Consider the following 20,367-nt stretch of genomic DNA (forward strand, 5'->3'; position numbering starts at 1 on the left):
CACAGAAAGCAGACACAGTTGTGGAAATCTGTCAGTGCAGCTGATCGTAATGCTAAAAAGCACCAAAAACCTTCAAATTTCTGACTGAAGTGATGAAAAAGGAAGAGGGAACTAGGAGGGAAGAGGAAAGCAAGCAAATGCTGGTATCAGTTATTAGAACAGGGGTGGTGAACCTGTACACCATAGGTCAGTCTTGGGCCCAAATTGGCCTATGCAGCTATTTTCCACAAATCATGCCCACCTGTCCACTGCTGGGTAACGTCAGCTTCACCAGCACATTCCCTGCAGCCGGCAGGATTGAACCCTCCACTCATACTTGTTCTAGAAATTCTTGCTCAGTTTGGCTGTGCCCTCACCCACCTGTAAATTGTGACCCTCCAGGGGTGGAGAGATAAGAAGCTGGCCTGCAGGCCAGAAAAAGTTTCCTGCCGCTATAACTGATCTTATAGTGACACGCTAGAATGGCCACCCAGATGATAGGAGACCAGATGACCACTGGCCCCAGATGATGCAATGGGTCAGCATTTCTGGATGAGCTATCTATTATTGCTCTTTCTAGTAATGATCTCAGCTGGTGAGTGGCAATGGGAAGCCGCCCATAGCAGCTAGGGTAACCTAGTCAGGTGGGCGGGGTACAAATAATAAAATTGTATTTATTATTAGCCAAAAGAAGAGTAGGATGTAATAAGGCATTGTTTTTCCATCCCGCCTTGTGGTCTTTGGATTCAGTGCTGTTTTCGTTCCACTGCATTTAGTCTTCTGCCAAAAGCTACATTATTTGTCCCGCTGTTGGCCGTGGCATGATTACATCATTATGTTACCCTATCCCTGTCAATGCAAAGAAAACAACGTGAACAAATTGTTTGTGGACTGAAAGGGACAACAACTGATCATATTTGCTGGATTAATTTTCGTTCTGGACATGGGGGCACATAAGCGTACACTGGCAATTTCTACTCCTGTTTCCATTGGAATTTTGCAGCATCCCTAGTGAGGAGAGTGGGGGTGGAGGAGCTGGTGTTCTTTTCCTTTCCTTTCCTTTCCCCACCCCCACCCCCCGGAGAATTGTGGGAAGAAAATAATGCCCAAACAGCCAGCTTTCCCTTGCCATTTACATGCAGTGAATTGCAAACGCTTAAAAGCATCGAATTGGATGATCATTCTACATGCTAGTCTGATGCATCTTCCGTGTTGGAAAATCATAACAAATAAAGACATCCCAAAGGGATATCCTTCATTAGCATTACATCATGATGAGGGTATCTTGTTTTAATGACTAGGCTGAAGTTTTAGTCAAGGTTCTGGGCTGGCTTGGCTTGGCATTTTCGTTGTTTTCCCTCAAGTGAATTGAATCACTTTCCTGGTTTATACGTGTCTCAGCCTGCGTGTTGTAACATTTAGGCAGGGTTGGAAGTAGCCCAATAAACCAGCATGCCAATTAGCAAAATGCAATTAGCCATGCAAGATTTCGTTCTCTTCCCGGTGGGCGTCGCTACGGATGCATCTGGAGGCAGTGCCGGATCTACACATTTTGCTGCAGGGGGCAAAAGTCTGTACAGTCTGCTACCCGCTTCTCCTGCAGATTCTTGTCCTCCCCTCCATCACCCTTGAGAGAAGGAGGCCTGCGCTGCCCCATGGGATTCTGCCACCCAAGGCAGCTGCTTCAGCCTGCCTCATGGGCGACTGGTCCCAATGGGCACCAGCCTCCCCTGGAACTCTCTCCCTTCAGAGGTGCATCTCGCCTCACCTTTCTGTATCTTCAGGAGACTGGCCAAGGCTTGTCTTTTTGGGGGGACATTTTGAGGAGATATAAGGTTGTCACTGCTGTCAGTAACTGTAACTCAGTGCGGGCCTGCTCTATCTTCCTTACGCACAATAAAATTCAAAGCAACCATCTCTTGTTCTGCCTTCATTTATTACATTTTTACCTTGCCTCTTCTCCAAGGAGTTCAGAGCGGCACACACAGTTTTCCTCCTCGCCCTCATGTTTATCTTCTCAACAACCTTATGAGATTCTTCTTAGGTTATGAGGTTATAATCCAGAATGCGGCTGCCAGATTGGTGACTGGAGCAGCCGCCAGGGCCATATAAAACCCGTCCTGAAAAATCTACATTGGCTCCCAGTATGTTTCAAAGTGTTGGTGCTGACCCTAAATGGCCTTGGCCCTGTATACCTGAAGGAGCCTCTCCACCCCCATCATTCACCCTGGACACAGGTCCAACTCCAAGGGCCTTCTGGCTGTTCCCTCGCTGCGAGAAGTGAGGTTACAGAGGACCAGGCAGAGGAGGGCCTTCTTGGAGGTGGCACCTGCCCTGTGGAATGACCTCCCATCAGATGTCAAGGAGATAAACAACTATACAACCTTTAGAAGACATCTGAGGCAGCCATGCTTAGGGAAGCTTTTATTATGTTTCTGTAATTTATTATGTTTTGTAATTCTGTGTTTATTCTATTTCTGGAAGCTGCCCAGAATGGCTGGGGCAACCCAGTCATATGGGCAGGGTACAAATAATAGAATTATTACTATTATCAGTGGTAGTATTCGTATTATTAATATTATAAGGTAGTGACCGGCCCAATGTCACCCAGTTGGCTTCATAGCTGACTGGGGATTTGAATCTGGGTCTTCCCAGTCCTAGTCAGTCGCTGTAACCACTACGTCATACTGCCTCTGCTTTGTTGTTGGACTTGAAGCCCACTCCCTTTCTGAGAAGCTGGTACCCAAGGGGTGTTGGGGTGAGAGAAGGTTTACGTTAATGTGTCCACCACCTCTGGCCAAATGGAAGAAGGGGACAGCAGTAAGTCCTAATAGGTCGAGTGGTTTTCCTTGCCAAATAAAAGCTTCTGGGTTAGACTTGTTTGCTAGGCCTGATTAATTAGACAACTGTGAGTGCCTTTTAGCAGACTTCAGACTGCCTTTGCTTTGTACTAACCCTCAATTTTCCCAGTCCCATCTTGCTCCACAGCTTGACAGGAGCTGTGAGCCTTGGCAGGAAATGACCTAGACAAGTGTGTTATGGAAAAACTATAGGCCTATTATGTTCATCATCTTAAACCACATAAGAGAGGGAGAACCCCCAAACCCTGCTTTTAACCCCCCCATCAAACCTTTGAGGGATTTTTTTTAAAAAAAAATTCTAAGCTTCTGAGGCTTGAAGGGGTGAAAGTGCTGATAATCCTTTAAAACAATAACTCAAGAGTCGGTTGAGCACATTAAATGTCTGGTTCACGTTGTTTCTCAGCTCTTGCGTTTCAAAAGGTCACAACCGGCCTTCCCCCACCCAGGGATTCCTATTTATTATTACAGAAACGTTAGGCTAATCCATGTGTCGGAAATGTTCTCCCTTGCTGAGAATCCACTTCAGATCCTTTGAGTCCCCTCGGGGATCCTTCCTACCTTGGAGACTAATCCCAGATTTTCATGACTCCTTTCCTTGATGAAACTGTCCTTGTAGAAGCTGGGGATGTGGAGGATTAATTCTCTTATGTACTTGAGCAGGGAAGTTTGCATTAATTCAGTGGAGTTGTATTATAATTCCGATCTGTTCCGATGAATAAACATTTGCTTTAAACCTCATACTTTTCGGTATACAGCATGCCTATAATCTAATTTATCTTGTTAATGTTCTGTGGAGGGGTCTCTACAGCTGTGGAACATCTGCTCTATCAAAAGCTACTCGAGAGCAAAGGGGAGCATTCTAGAATTTTTATCTCGACTTTTGTTATCAAAACTCACTGAAGCCCTTTTAACCAACATTCATTTTTTCTTCTGTGGCGTGTGTTTGAAGTAGGGTGTTTTTTGTTGTTGTTTTTTTGGCACCCACTGCTCTAAGAATTACGTTGGTGCTTCTTTGTACTGGGATTTGTTTAGGTTTAAGAAGAGAAACCCATTAAAAAATGGCAAAAACCGGAAAAAGGCAGACGGTTACTTAGAAAAACAATATGCACAGAATGAGGAATTCTTCATGTCCTTGAAACTGCTTTTAATTAGATAAATGGCCTTGATATCTAGTGTCATTCTGATGAGGTTAAGATAGGCACCTCGATAAAATGGAAAGGCGTTTTTATTCCAGACAATGAAAGCAGAGGAAGAGAGCACTTTCTGTGGTGAACGTTTGTAGAATTCCCTACCTCTAGTAGGCCCATCAGACCTCTTTTGTTGTTTTGAACAAATTAGTAGCAAACAGTTTTTTGTGGGTAGGCATGAATAAGTTAGGCTTTGTTAATTAGTTAGGTTCATTAAATGAAAAAAAACCCCTCAAAGGTTTATTGCTCGTAGCATAAGAGTACAAGAATAGTTAAATCAAACAGAATAGAGAAAAGCCTGGGTCGAATTATTCCCAAGAACAAAACAGTATTAAGATAGGGAGATTAACGCAACAAAATTATATATCTACATATTTTGCTTGCAAAATCGTCATACTGTACACTAAAAGCCTATAAATCTAGACAAAGTCAAGTTTCAAAACAACAGATACTGATAAATTCAATTGCAGAAAATGTTGTTAGTTCGTATTGAATGCTTGTTTGGTGAAAAAAGACGCATATTAGGTTGTTAGGTTCATTTTTGATGTTTTAAAATTGTGTGCATTTGTATGTATAACCTGGATGATACACAACGTTAGTGGGAGTCAGAGTAGACCTAATGTAGAGTCCGTTGATATGATGTGTTTTCATAATCTGGGCATCCCATTTTTCTGATTTGTGCCTTCTTGTGTAATTGCCAGAAAGAACAATTTGAATGCTTCCTTTATTGTATTTTTAATGTTACAATTTATTCTCTTAATCTTTGTGAGCGTATGTTGTTGGCTGGTCGTACAAATATAGTTAATAAGCAATTTGTGAGCCATATGGCAAGAACTGGGATTTAGATGTCAAAGCAAACAGATATTTCCTTATTGATGCTGCTGTTAAAAAAACCCAAGCATTCCTGTGAAACACTGCTATTTAATTTCCCCCCCTAGGTAAGGTGGCTGCAACAACAGGAAGTTAAACGAAGAGTCAAAAGACGCATTCGGCGTGACCACCATTATGTTTCCTTCAATGATCCACTCTGGCCTGAAATGTGGTACATGGTAACTATACATTCACTCTGTGTGTGTGTGTGTCTCTCTGCGTGTCCATATTATGCATATTTTGGGAGCAGTGGCGTAGCAAGGGAGGGGTGTGGGGGGCAGGGCGCCCTGGGTTCCAGGGGAGGGGGGGTGACACTCCCTGGCCCCTCCCACCACTCCCCGCTGGACGGACGGGGCAGCCCCATGAGCCGCCGCTGGACCAGCGGCTCCCCTGTTCGCCACGGGAGCAGCAGCGCCGGGCGGGATGCACTGCGCATGCCTGGAAGTTCCGGGCATGCGCAGTGCATCCGAGTCGGCGCTGCTGCTCCCGTGACGACCGAGTGAACTGCCGAGCAAGTGGCGGCTCGTGGGGCTGCCCTGTCCGTAAAGCAGCACGGACGGGGCAGCCCACAAGCTGCCGCCCGCCCGGTCGCTGGGGGAGCAGCAGCGCTGGGCCCGTCGCCGCAGGTGGCGGGGCGTGGGGCCGCCCTGGACGGGGCAGCCCCACGCCCCGCCACCCTCTCAGCGGGTCGCCACGGGAGCAGCACTGCCGGGCCGGACAGACTGCGAAATTCGCGGCATTTCTGCGCATGCACAGTCCGTCCCGACGGGCGGCACAGAGGCTTCCTCCACCACTGTTTGGGAGTCTTGCAAAAGTCTTTTGGCATCACAGAATCACACATTCCCTCCACCTCCTTCCTCTACTGTTCAGGAGTGGCAGGACAGTGAGCGTGAAAGTGTGTCCTAATGTGGCCCTCCAAGCTTCTATATCTGGCCCTTGCAACTCTATATCTCCTCTTCCCAGTTTGTGCTGCATTCACAGAGCAGTTTATTCCATTTCTTCACGTTTCCCTAACTATTAATTTCCACGTTGCATTTGAGCTTTTGCACAATGTAAAAGCCGCCTCTGGAAAACTAATCCAACACAGAGCATGTTTAGCACTCAATATTTATTTGATTCCAGAAAAAGTGGCTATTTATCTTAAAAATAAACAAACATTTTATTCATTGAAAATCAAGCTAGTGTATACAAAATACTCTAAATCAGCAGAATTTAGTACAAATTAAAAATAATAACGTAAATGTCAACCCAGGTCAGTTTCCCATTTTGCTCATAGTATTTCTTATAAATAATAATAGGATGTGTAACCTAATCTTAGATGCCTCAAAATGCTTAGATTTGTGTGCATCAAGTTGGGTTACAAGCTAAAAAACCTAGGCAGCTAGTCTTAAGTTTGCTGGTTTTGAAGACTTGGCTAGTTGCTGTTTACAAGGCTGACTTTGATTGATGGACATAGCACATCAGAAGGCTGGATGGGAGATTTGAACCTCCGCTGAGCTTCTAGGGGTAGCCTTGGCAAGGAGGACCAATCCACTGAATTTGGCTTTCTGCCCAGGAAGCTGTCTTACATTGAGTTAGACCATTGTTCCATCTGGATCAGTACTGTCTACAATGACTGGCAGCAGCTCTCCAGGGTTTCAGGCACGGTTCTCTCCCAGCCCTACCTGGAGATGCCAGGGGTTGAGCCTGGGAGCTTTCTGCATGCAAAGCAGATGCTCTACCACTGAGCTACAGTCCTTCCTCTATCCTAGCTTTTGATCTTGCTTGTTTAGCCGTGCGGAGTGTTGTTTGCTGGTCTGTGTGAGGAAGAAACGGCTAACCGACTGCTGCCTTTTCCCTCAGCACTGCGAAGACAACAACAGCGACTGTAGGTCAGAAATGAATGTCCTAGCAGCCTGGCAGAGAGGATATACTGGCAAAGATATCGTGGTAACCATTCTCGACGATGGGATAGAGAAGCACCACCCTGATCTTGTGCAGAACTATGTAAGTAAAGCTGGAGACCCTTGGATCACCTCTTTTACACTAGCCCTTAAGACCACAGTCCTATACAGTAGTGCTTGGAAGTGAGTCCCATTGAACGTGCTGGAAATTGGTAACTTGGGCTTTCATTCAGTTATGTGCTGCATTGACAGGAGACTGCCTATGGACGACAAAGAATCATAGAATTGTAAAGTTGGAAGGGACACATCCTTTTTCAGATGTGGGCCGGTCCACCGTCCCTCAGACCATGTGGTGGGCTGGACTATATTTTGAAAAAAAGATACGAACGAATTCCTGTGTCCCACAAATAACCCAGAGATGCATTTTAAATAAAAGGACACATTCTACTCATGTAAAAACATGCTGATTCCCGGACCGTCCGCGGGCCGGATTGAGAAGGCGATTGGGCTACATTCGGCCCCCGGGCCTTAGGTTGCCTACCCCTGATTTAGATTATCAGAAAGACTGGCTTAAGGGCATTAAGAAAGGAACCCGGCACCCTCCAGCAACTGGTATTCAGAAGCAGAGAATAGCCATTGTAGCCACTGATGGCTTTATCCTCCATGAAATTGTCTGATCCTCTTTTAAAGCTCTCCAAATCGCTGGCTGTGGGAGCAAGTTCCATAGCTTAACTATGCGTTGCTTAAAGAAGTGCTTCCTTTTCTCTGTCCTGAATCTTCCAACATGCAGCTTCATTGGATGTCCACACATTCTAGTGCTATGAGAGAGGAAGAAAAACATTTTTCTCTATCTACTTTCTCCATGCTGTGCATAATTTTATCAGCTTCTGTCATGTCACCTCTGGCTCACCTTTCCTCTAAACTAAAAAGTCCCCATGACTCCAGCCTTTCCTCCTGGGGAAGGTGTGCCGTCCCCTTGATCATTTTCGTTGCTCTTTTCTGTACCTTTTCCAACTTTGCAATATCCTGTTTGAGATGAGGCAACTAGGACTGCACACTGTATTCCAGATGCGGTCACGCCATAGACTCATCGGATAGGTATCTCTCCAGGCACAAAATAAGGGAGTGGCTCAGAGGCCTCTGTGTTATGCATGGGCCCTCCAGAGCATAATCTCATTTCAGGATTTTTTAAAAAAATAATAATAATCAACCAAGCAACTAATTTAATAAATAAAATGCCACAGCCCTAAATGAATAACTCAAAGCCATTTCCTCTCGCCCATATTCTAAATGCATTGTATTGTCTATTGGCTTCCATAAAGGAGAAAAAAAAATATTCTGTAAGATGAACTAAGCCACTGAAGAGAGTTGGGTTTTTTTGTTTTGTTTTTAAAAGCGTTTTGTTGAATTTGCACGCTTACCTGCTTTCAGAATTGGGCTGGACATCTGTGAGAGCAGGATGAAGTCAGCGCTCTGGAACTGACGTTTGCTTGATGCTTACTGGCTCCTTATAGCCTCAGATGAGGAAATGTAAAAAATAGGAATGCCCGGTTATCAGATTGAATCCCTGGTGTTTCTCATTAGTGTTAATGGGGCATCTCAAGAGGCTTGTGGGCTTTTCATTAAAAGTGCTGTTGTGCTTTGTTTGGAGAGCTGAGTATGCTTTAAAAGCCCCGCTTGAATTTTTTTTCTTCCTGACCAAGCCCTCTTCATCACCTAGGGCAGAGATGTCCATGTTAGCCCAAGCAAGCATAGCCAATTCTCAGGAGTGATGGGAGTTGTAGTTCAGCAACCCTCCCTGCTGTTCCCCATTGCTATATACATATCTGTCAAGCCTCCCTGCTGTTTCCCAGTGCTATAATAAGGGAATTTCGACAACTATGATTTAGAGGGCCACAGGAACCCTTGTCGTAGAGTTTTGCTTCTTGCAACAGGCAGAATGGGGGACCTCATAAGAAGCTACCTTTATATCAGGCCCAACCTTTTGCCCCATATAGCCTAGTAATATCTGTTGCAACTGATAGTGACACTCCAGGGTCTCAGGCAAAGGTCACAAAACCTGCTATATGATCCCTTTTATTTATTTATTATTAATTTAAGAACATTTATATCCTATAAACTGTGTTGTTTGTAAGAACCTCTATCCTGCCAGAGTCTCTCTTGTCCTGGTAAAAGCGTGTTTCTTAGTTTTTCTAATGTGGGAACAACTCCCTCTGTTTCTTTCAGGACCCTCGTGCAAGCTATGATGTCAATGGGGATGACGAAGACCCAACTCCGCGCTATGATGCCAGCAATGAAAACAAGTAGGCCTGATTTTTAACACTGACTTAATGCTTTAAGGGGTGGGGCATGTTGCAGTCTGCACTTAACCTGAACCGAACGCCACCTGTGCTGTATGACAGCATATGGACACTTTGCCAAATTGCATTTTGATATAGATTATAGTCTTTTCTGCACAGGTTTATAAAAACAATGGATGGAATTCAGCATTGAGCTAACATGATTGTGCCAACAGTGCAGGCATTTTGGCTTTGCTAGCTGAAACAATCTCCCCTCTCCTTCCCTGCCGCATGCTGTTCTGGGGGTACTTTTGACCCGCCAGAACAGATGGGGTCGTGCAAGAGTGGGGAGGGAGACCATGTTGCACTAGCAGGAATTTGGGCTAATATGACAAATAATTGTGCAGCCTTTGAGTATATTTTTGTCCTTTCAGAGTCTGCTTTCCCCATTTCTGTAATTTTTTTTTGGCCAGTTATGGAAAACTTGAAAATGAGTATTAAAAATATATACAGTCATACCTTTGGAAGTGGAACAGAATCCGTTCGACTTCCAAAATGTTCAGAAACCAAAGCGCGGCTTCTGATTGACTGTCTGAAACTCCTGCAGCCAATTGGAAGCCGCGCCGAACGTTCGGCATCTGAAAAATCGTTTGAAAACCCTTCCGGGTTTCGATTGTTCAGGAGCCGATTTGTACGGGAGCCAAGGCGTTTGAGATCCAAGGTACGACTGTATATTTAGAGGCCACTCATCCTCCGAGACCCTAAGATGTTGTTTGCTTAACGTGTGTGTAAATCCGGCACTGAGAATTATAGTGGAAAACACCTGGGTGTGGGGCCATCAAGGTGCATGGGAGATTGTGGCTTCTTTGAAGGCAGGGCTCTGGTGCCTGTGACAGATCTCCAGTGACTGGTTGCTTCCTTTCTGTGCTGGCAGCAGCTACTTCTGCCTTTGAGGCTCTGAAACCCCCACTAGAAAAGAGGTCATAACCCTATCCACACCTTGCCCCATTAAAGTTAGTGATCCAGTACAGACATGTATGGTTGTTGCTGCTGGGCCATCTATAATACATGGTACATTACAAAGGACAAAAGTGCTGGTCCCTTTCCTGAGGGACTTGTGAAACAGAGGAAGTGGAGGGAAATAGAGGCAGGATAAAGAGTGGAATCATAAGAATAAAAGATGGTTCTAGTTCCATGCGCTTAAACCCAAACCCCACCTGCACTGTATATTTAAAGTAGCAGAATATACTACTTAATTTTTTAAAAAATAAAGTATTTTATCGTTTTTTAAAAAAAAAATACAAAAAACAAACTGTAAGGACGTTCAGTGGTTGCTCATGCGTAAAGCGCCAAATGCAGAACTTCTAAAACTAAGTTCTTTATTATTGTGCACAGTTATATACAGTGGAGCAGAAGATCAAACGTCCATCTCATCCCTCCACAGAGTCCTGTTCTTTGTCCAGCAAAAGAGGCGCGGGATTCTGAACCCCCGCCTCCCCCTTCCACGTCCTCCCTGTCTGCGCCCTCGGAGCGTGGGAACCTGACCCCGTTCCCCGCTTTCCCCTCGGTGCTGAGGCTCCGCGATCCTCTCAGAGCCCCTGCACCGCCTTCCTGCCTCTGGCTCTCCCTCCCCACTGGAGGAATGGTCGCTTCCGGTGCTTGAGGGGGAGGACGAACTGGTAAACAGTTTCTGGGGTTCTCTATACTGCAGACGCTCCCGCAATCCTACCAGCAGCGGGCAGGGGGGTTTCCTGACACAAACCAAGTACATTCGGACCTGGAATACAACTTATGGTAACCGTACAACCGTGTGTATCTTACCACTTAAACAGTCCTGGCTTCCCCCAAAGAATCCTGGGCACTGTAGTTTAAGAATTATTAGGAAGACTCCCATTCTCATTACAGAGCTACAATTCCCAGAGTGGTCCAACAGTCTAAATTTCTTCCTAGGGAACTCTGTAATAGTAGTAGTAGTAATAACAACAACATATCTGAAGGTGCAAAAAAAATGCTGCATTCCCCTTCCCTTTCCAGATAACTTGACCTGTGTTTAACACCTATAATGCTTCTGATTGAAAAGAAGAGCAGGATAAAACTGTTAACCATAAATAAAAAATAAATAAAAAATAATACAGTGGTACCTCAGGTTACAGACGCTTCAGGTTACAGACTCTGCCAACCCGGAAATAGTACCTCGGGTTAAGAACTTTGCTTCAGGATGAGAACAGAAATCGTGCTCCGGCGGCTTAGTGGCAGTGGGAGGTCCCATTAGCTAAAGGGGTACCTCAGGTTAAGAACAGTTTCAGGTTAAGTACGGACCTCCAGAATGAATTAAGTTCTTAACCCGAGGTACCACTGTAATCTCCACTATCATTCAGAACTCAAACCATGGTTTCAGCTTCCAGATGTAATGGCAAAACATGGTTTATGGCCACTTGGTTTGCTTTGCACTCCAGCTTTAGGTGGAGTGGCCAAAACTGCTCAGTCAAACCACAACTAAGCTTTAGACTAAACCATTAGCCATGGTCAAAACTAAGCTTTAGACTAAATCATTAACCATAGTTTGGTGTAACGTCTAACTTGGGATTTTATGATGGCTACATGAAGTGCAGAGCTCCAGTTCCACCTCCACTTCTGCGTCCCACCTGGTGTGGAGAGAGTTGCCTGTGATTCTCTCACAAGGGCAAGTTGTGTGGTGGAATTCACAGATGGCTGGCTGAAGTGCAAAAGCAGTTTCCAAACCGGTAGAATGCAAGCCAAGAATTCATTTTTATTTGTATTTATTATGGAGGCCTTCTGTGAATTTCTCTCTTTAATGACACTAATCCTCTGAGCACTTCATTAATTCGGGGGATTAGTTACCAAAAACTTCTGCACACTTCTGAAAACTCGCAAGAGGCCAGGGTTTCCATACAGAGTCTCTACTTCAACACAGGAAATAGAAGGGGTATTTTCATTGTGATTTTTGATAAAGAACTTTCCCACTCTAAAACACTGTAATTCCATTAAGGTCAGTGTACGTATATTAGGTGTTCAGAGTGTACAAACTGTGTACACAAGGTGGTTTAGCTGTACACTCATACTGTTACTCACATGTAACGTTCAACTAGCATACAGTCTTTTGTACCTGTGTACACAATATTTGAGAGATACAAATCAACAAATGTATACTCTTTCACACAAACACTTGTATATGTGCAGCTTGCATCTGAGCTGAGTGTAATGTGTGAAAACACCTAACATTCATCAGAATGGAGTGGTAAAGCTTTTCCTGAACTTAATCGCTTGAAGATGAAAATCGGGCCGTTGCATATTTCAATGCGGCCCCATTATTTTTTTTTTATTTAGAAATAAAGACAGTTCAGACACCACCATTGGCTAGCACGTAACGTTTGAAGTGGTCTGGAGTCATGGCACCAAATATATATATAGGTGTGGATAGAGGGAGCAGACTGCATGTGTAGTCCGTTCAGAATTCCGTTCGACTTCCAAAATGTTTGGAAACCAAGGCACCGCGACGGACGTTTGGGTTCCAGAGAACATTCGCAAACCGGAACACTCACTTCTGGGTTTGCTGCGTTTGGGTGCCAAAACGTTCGACTCGCAAGGCGTTCGACTTCCGAGGTACGACTGTATTTGATTTCTGAAAGAGAAATAACATTCTCTGTATTCTTTCCCCAGGCATGGCACCCGTTGTGCTGGGGAAGTGGCAGCGTCGGCGAACAACTCCAACTGCATAGTGGGAATTGCATACAATGCAAGAATTGGAGGTAAGGAAGATGTTTCTCTTCTGAGCATGGTCTGCAATCAGCTTTTCTGGAGGGTTGATTTGAGAAAGTAGCACTGAGTGTCGGCCCTCATCACACCTTTCCAAGGGTTAACCCCTGTTGCTACAAATATTCCTCATCCACAAATCTCTTTTTTTGCCTCTAAATCTGGCATTTTGGGGGGTGGGTCCTAAATTTTTTACCTAAGAGACACAATTCTCTAAGCTCTGCTATAAATCCTCCATGGCTTTTTCTAAACCACCCTGGAAGTTTTGCTGGAGGGAAGTATATACAACTTCAAAAAAAATGAACATAGTAGAATACCCACAATTTTAGTTTCTACAGGTTAAGTCTTCCTCTGCCCACACCCTAAGGTCCTTAAGTAACCTCACCGCTTTCTTTATACTTCCTCTGAAATGTAAAATCCCACATTAGGGCATTTTTGTTCTTTTCCTGTGTAAGAATTGTGTGGTGTTTTGGTCCCTTTCCTGTGCATTTTAAGTTTCATAAAGATGTCCCTGGTGTGTTAGGGCTTGCCCACACTTACTTCTCCTCCGCTCTTTCCAGGCACGGCCTGCAATTTAAAGCTCTGTGTCTGAACACCCCTTTTAAGTCTCTGGAACTTTCCCTGTGAAAACCTGCTCTTTAAAGCTCAATTGGAGCAAATGTGAATCTGAAGGAAACCAGCATTGACGTTCGGTCTGATTCAGCTTTTAAGAGTGGAAATTTTGGGGCAAGGAAATTTTGGGGCAAAAAACCCCACCACCACCACCACTCAGACATGGAGCGTTAAAGAACAAACCTCTGCCTGGAAAAAGAGCAGGGCAAAAGCTAAGTGTGGATAAGCCCTTATTCTGCTACACAGAGGTCAACCTTCATGTGGGGAAAAAGAGGTGTGCGTTAGAATGGTCAGATGGGAGTTACAGCAAAATTCTCCTCCCATACAAACATATGAATCTCAGAACCACAAGAAGCTGCCTTATATAGACAAGGTTCTCTCTACTTGTAGATGCCAGGTGTGCAAAACAGGTGCTCTGCCTCTGGGCTTTGGCCAGGATAACAGGGATTCCAGAGCTAAGGACTGTCAATTTTGTAAGTGAATCTGTTAGTTTCAGTCTCTCATTCCCCCAATCTTAGTTCAGTTCTCTACATTTCCACATCCATTTTGGGTGATGGATTTTTTGTAAGCACTCATGAAAATTTACCAGCATTTTAGTGTGAATTCCTTATTTCAGCGTGTTTTTTTTCTAATGCAACTTTGCCTGATGAACGTATTTTTTTCCACAGCAATTCCCCCTAAAACAAGGCATTTCTGTGTGCTGTTTTCACCAACATGTGCGTTTTAATGGACACTACCTGTATGTTTGTTTTTGCACACCTCACTTGGCTGGAGAATTGTACTGCAGAATTCAGAGTAGTGTAGATTTCAAAGGATGCTTGTGTTTTGCTTCTCTTGTTTTGGAAAGTGTGAATTATGTAGGTTCACCTTTAAATTCGAATTCACTTGAATTTCTCCCCCACTGGTAGTGGGAGTGCTTTTGTGCGTTAACTAAGTATGAAATTATTGTATTTTTGCAATGCCGAATTCGCTTGCTCTTAGATCTTTTGCACAGTAAAGGAAATTGAAACCTCTTCTGTTTACATCTGTTGACTTCCGCTGACCCCTCATTCCTCTCTTCCATTGGACTGGGAACGTTTTGGGGGTGCAGACTGGATGTATGTTGACAGGGAAGCTCCCTTCCAGCTAGGCAGCTATCTAACCTGTTGCGATGGAGTAACTTTCGCCCCATAATCCTCTTGTTCCACTGCACAGTGCCAGAGGAGGGGCTGAAAGGGCATGGCCGCACCTTGGCGGGAACTCTGAGATGGAACTTGTTTGATGTGTCTGGATAAGGATTTGTGTTTCTTACTTGCTTTGCGTGTTAGCATTCGGAGTTGCATGCTCAGCAGAAACTGCATACAGAACCCCTGTAAGAGCAGCACACTTTGCCCTGGATACAATCCCACCAAGTCTCTGGGTTTAGGAAAATAAGAAAGCTATGTTTATTGATGGAAATACATCATTGATAGGAAATAGCTTAGTTCCGTCTAACAATGGTAGAGATGCTTTGAGCCACACTTCCTCTTGCATCTAGAGAGCTTGAAGTATGTCTGCTCTCATGAGGGAGGGAGGGAGGGAGGGAGGTGTGGAGAAGAAGAAAATAAATAGGAAGTGAGGTCAACAGCCTAACACTGAAGGAAGATCTACAGGTCAGCACAAGGAAAGTCTAGGAATCTTAGATGTTCCTCTCTCTATCTCTCCTTTCTTATGAAGATGCACCAGCTTATATGAAAGCTGAGTTGCACACTGGCAGTCCAAAGCATGTTGAGCTACAGAAGCAGCCACTGCAGGCAGTTTTCCACCACCTTTTGAAACAGCCTTCTCAACCTGTTGCCCTCTGAAAGCTCTTCCACGCTTCTGCTTGTCCTGCCTCTTTCCTGCAGGAAAACCAGTTGTTTATCACTGTTTTGGAGCATACATCAATTGGGCTTTCTGCAGGTTGCCATTTGCTCCGATTCAGTGGTAAAGAGCAGGTTTTCCTGGGGAAAGTGGCAGGGCAAACAGAAAACCTTTCGGATCCATGCGGAGATAGGATTGCCATATTTCAAAAAGTGAAAAACCAGGACCCCTCCCCCCAAAAAAGAAACACCAAACAAACAGGGCAAAGCGCCACCTTTTAAAAATTAATCCTGGACGTCATTTCTGCCTTTGAAATCCCGGTAATGTCTGAAAAAATTCAGATGTATAGCAGCCCTATGCGTAGACAGCACGGGACAAGTAGGATGCATCCTGAATATTGCTAGACTACATCTCCCATCATCCCTGCCCATTGGCTGTGCTGGCTGGAACTGATGGGAGTTTAGGTCCCACAACATCCAGAGTCCTCTAGGTTGGGGAAACCTGTTAAAAAATAATAATAACTACCCAGCCAATTAATTTTTTTTTAAAAAAAAAACCCAGCCAATATTGATTTATTTTTTTAAGGGAACGTGGGGAACACTGCACATTTTTTGGATTCACCATAAGTGAATCTAAATAGATTGCTAAAAACTACAGCTGGTAAGGACTAGGGTTGCCAGATCAGCAGCATACCAACCCTGAGATATCGGGGCTGAAATGTGAGACGGAGAGCGGCCCCTGGTGATATTACAGGATAGGCCCTGGAGACAGGGGTTAATTGGGAGAGGTGAGCACAGAAAGGCAGCCACAGCCCAGGTATCTATGCTATAACTTATAGCCAGCTTGAAATATACTTGGAGTCAAGTGTGAATTTCATGCTCTTTATTCAGCTCATAGTAGCAAGGAATGAGTCTTTCCCCAAAACGTCTGCTATATATACATTATTTACACAATGAGCCCCACGTGATTGGCTAATTCTGGGCTACTCCTGTAGGCCAATCAGGTTGCGGATTCACTTCCACTTGGAGCTGGATTGGGTGGCTCCTGCGGACCAATCAGACTGCTGCATTCTGGATCCTATTGTTCTCGGACCAATCAGGCTGCTGCATTCTGGATCCTATCATTCTAGGATTCAGCTCAGTACATAACACAGCTCCTGCTGCACGCACAGTATATATATATATATATATATATATATATATATATATATATTAAAGGCACCCTTGCCCACCAGCAGATTCACTTGGAGGGGACCAGACAAACTTGGAGACTTGAGGTCAGACCTGGCAGCCTGGTAGCCCCTCGTGAGGATTGTGCTCGGCTTGATGGGGAGTCCTATCTGCCACAGTCCAGTTCTTTTTCTTTTACTTTCCGATCTCTCATTGCCCTTGCATTTCCTTTCCTCTTCTTTTTGCTTCTGCCGAGGGCACAATGCATTTACCGCTCAATAAACAAAAAGGGGATGCCGGCCCATCTTTCTTCCTCACACCCCCCTCCTTTAAAGCTGTGCGCCTTCTGAAGCTTTTATTGCTCGCACTGTGGGAAGTGGCTGATTTATTCCTTCTCCTTCCCATCTCCTCTCTTTAACCTCTACTTCACTCTGACAACCTATAGATTCCCCCTGCAGTTTGGGCTTCTACTCCGGGCTTTGATTGTTGGCTCTGCTAACTGCGTCGGATGTTATGTGCTTGGGAATTAAGGTGATGCAGTTCTCGCTTTTATGCGTGCCCCTGTTAACTTTAATAAGCCTGATTCACAGGCATTGGCAGGTTGATTCAGAGAAAGCGAAGTCGGGAGTGTGGGAGGGGTAAGGCGGCAAGCCACAGATCAGTTTGAAACTGGAATACTTAAACTGAGCCTTCACCAGATATGCAAAAGAAATAGTGTTAGCTTAAAATAGGGTCCTAATGTCCCTGGGTACACCAGAACCTTTCTTGATCTTTCAATGTTATTTATTTCACTGCTTGATTGTTTTTAAAATGTTCTCGACGTGGTTCAATTTGCAGGACTGAATGTGGATTCTAGCTATATTCAGTTGGATCATGGCTAGAATCCTTCCCGTGATTGGGAAAACCCTGCAGTCAGGCTTTCCAGTTGAAGAGAGGATTAGGTACATAGGAAGCTGCCTTATACTGAGACTTCGTCTATCTAGTTCAGAATTGCCTGTACCAATGTACCATCCTTTCTCAAGCTTGAGCCCCCAAATGTTGTTGGACTACAACTCCCATCATCCCTGACCACTGGTCCTGCCAGCTAGGGATGATGGGAGTTGTAGTCCAACAACATCTGGGGACCCAAACTTGAGAAAGGCTGGTCTACACTGACTGGTAGTGGCTCTCTGGGGTCTCAGATGGGACACTCCCAGCCTTACCTGGAGATGCCTGGGATTGAATCTGTGATCTGCTGCATGCAAGGCAGATGCTATACCACTGAGCTCTGTCCCTTTCCAATTCAGTTAGAATCCTCCCTTGCAGTTCAGCATACAGGTCAAGAGAAGAGAAGATGAGTTTGGAGTCAGTGCAGGTGTCCCAGTTCTCTTTACCCAACTTGAGTCCTCATGCTTGAAGCAACTTCCTTTCGTTTTTAATCCAAGATAAATTTGGGCCAGACTCTGCTAAAGGTCTCAAAATAGTTAAAACAGCTATGGATTTGTCGTGAATAAGTTCACAACTATGCTGCTGGGTGAGAGTTGAGTTAACCCTTCCCCTTGTGCTGTTTTCCTGATCTAAATCTCCCACCTCCAGCGCCCAAGTTGCTATTTGCCACAAACAAAAACACAGCCTGGTGGCAATGCAACCTGTGCAGCCATTCCTAGCCGCTTGCTGAAGCTCACAGTACCGTAATGGCACCACCAGCCCATCCATGCCAAATCCATATCCTGTTACAAAGATTCTCTCTTTCTAAAGGGACTTCCTGTGATTAACTATGAAAGCAATTGGTGGTGTCTGATCTGTGAACACAGCCTTGATCCGCCAAACACTCAAGGCCAGAGTGACTGAAATGGGGGTTTCATCCTCCCAGGTGCATATCTGCAAGTTAGTTTCAACACTGAGTGCATTAGCATCACCTTTCATGAAGAATAGATGTTCAATCCCTCATTAATGTCAGCAGTGGACTCCTTCTCTCGGGTCAAAAACAGTAGAGAGTGACCATCAGCTTTTTGGAAGCATTTGGCTGGCAGATGTTGGCAGTAGAAAGCTTAACTAAATGAACCTTTGGGCTGATCTGGCGTGGAAATGTTTATGGTCTGGCTTAATTGGGTTTGTAATAGCATAAATGCTTTGTCGACAGGATCAGACATTGATTGAATTGGTTATTTCCTTCTGTCTTGCTCATGTGACTTTTTCCCCCTCTGGAAATTTGAATACCACTCCTCTTTGTTTTGCCCTCCTGTTAGGATCAGTTTGGGGAACTGGATCTGACAGGTCAGTTGGGTCCTTATCTCCTACACACCCACCCATGGACCATGGCCCAAGTTTCATAGGTGGGTGGGGCCAGCCACCTGTTAATCACCTGATGTCAGGTGACCCATTTTTGCCTGTGTAGACGATCAGTTGATGGTTGGAGAGCTACAATTCTCAGAGTGGTCTAGCAGTCACTCTTTTTTCCCTAGGGAACTGTAGGATTGCAGCTGTGTGAGGGGAAGGGTGTGTGTCTCCTATTAACTGTCAGCACCCATAGCAAACTACAGTTCCCAAGATTCTTTGAGGGAAGCCATGACTGTTTAAAGTGGTATGATGATGCTTTAAAAGCATAGTGCACATGTGGCCTAACCGAGGAGATCTATGACCTGTCACAGGACCATCTCCCCAATGACTGCCTAGTTATGGAATAGCCTCCCTGTCCTCCAAAGTCCTGCTGGTGCCAACTCATGTCTGTTTTCTGGCACCGGTGGAAGACAGTTCGATTCCTCCAGGCCTTTGAGCAGACTTGCATCTGAATATTTGCGGACTTACGACAGATGGATGTGTTAATGATACGTTTTGAGTTTTATTCTCTTTTTATGTTTCCTTTTATATTGATTGCTGTGATCTGTCCCTGAGCTCACTCGTGATGAGCGGTGGAATACAAATTTAATAAATAAATAAAATGTGAGAGGAATTGTTTTGAGAGCCAGCTTGTGCGATAGATTTGTACATAACAATAAGAGCTTTGAAAGAGGCAAAGAGATAGCTCACTCTGTAGAACAGGAGGCCCTTAATCTCTAGGTTGTGGGTTTGAGCCCCATGTTGGGCAAAAGATCCCTTCATTGTAGGGGATTGCACTAAATGAATCTTATGGTCTTGTCAGGAGCAGGAGTCAGGAGTAGGTCAGCAATAAAAAAATACCAGTGTGGGTGAAGTCAACTTTTTATTCAAATTAACAGTGCAGGCCTAGTGGTCACTGCAACTCTTCCCAGTAGGTCTTGCCCCAATGTGGCAAATGTGAGGACTGAAGGTTCCCACCTCCCCACCGCACTCTTAAGGCAGTCCCTTCTTCAGCTCCTCATCTTCTCTCTCTTTGCTCTGCCCTTTTCATTTCTCTGTGTGTTCTGGGAAACCAGGGAGGAAGGGCCCTGGTCCCAGCAAAAGTGGGAGATTCCCTGGCTTCTTCAGCAGCCTGCCTCCACTCTGCCTCTTGGTACTCCCCGCCCCGCTGCTGCCTCTCAGTCTGGACTGCTGTCTGCCACAGCCTCTTCCTGCTCACCAAACCCTGTTTCCTCTTCAGCTTCGGACACCACCTCCTCCCAGTCTGCTTCCTCCTCTCCTTCTGACCACCACCAGTCCCCGGGCTCTGAGCCTTCTTCCCCACCTATTCTCCTCTGCATTCAGCCAGTCTATGACATAGTCCCTTCCAACTCTCTGATTCTATTATTCTGTTTTGTCTCTGGTCAAACATTTGGGTTTATAAGAAAATAAGGAGAACCCTGTTGGATCACACTGCAGACCTATCTAACTTTTCCTTTTAGCCTACCCTTTTAGAATTTTTGCCACCTGTTTTCCTAGTATATGTTTGTTACTATGAGACCTTTAAACTTGTTTAAAATAAATAAATAAATTGCAAAACATAGAATCTTCAGAATGTTACTAAACTCCCAAACGTATCTGTTGCAGCAGTCACG

The 20,367-nt window shown here is 44.8% G+C and overlaps 1 protein-coding gene across 3 annotated transcripts in view; it reads left to right on the plus strand.

The window, feature by feature from the left end:
* Nucleotides 1-20,367, plus strand: part of PCSK6 (proprotein convertase subtilisin/kexin type 6) — a 94,395-nt gene that overhangs the window by 24,057 nt on the left and 49,971 nt on the right. For all 3 annotated transcript variants that reach the window (XM_033166598.1, XM_033166596.1, XM_033166597.1), the window contains exons 3-6: nt 4,966-5,076; nt 6,740-6,883; nt 9,007-9,083; nt 12,741-12,829. In XM_033166598.1, the coding sequence (XP_033022489.1) occupies nt 4,966-5,076; nt 6,740-6,883; nt 9,007-9,083; nt 12,741-12,829 (421 nt within the window). The remainder of the gene's footprint in view (nt 1-4,965; nt 5,077-6,739; nt 6,884-9,006; nt 9,084-12,740; nt 12,830-20,367) is intronic.

This window comes from Lacerta agilis, chromosome 13 (assembly GCF_009819535.1).
Source record: "Lacerta agilis isolate rLacAgi1 chromosome 13, rLacAgi1.pri, whole genome shotgun sequence".
Classification (NCBI taxonomy): domain Eukaryota; kingdom Metazoa; phylum Chordata; class Lepidosauria; order Squamata; family Lacertidae; genus Lacerta; species Lacerta agilis.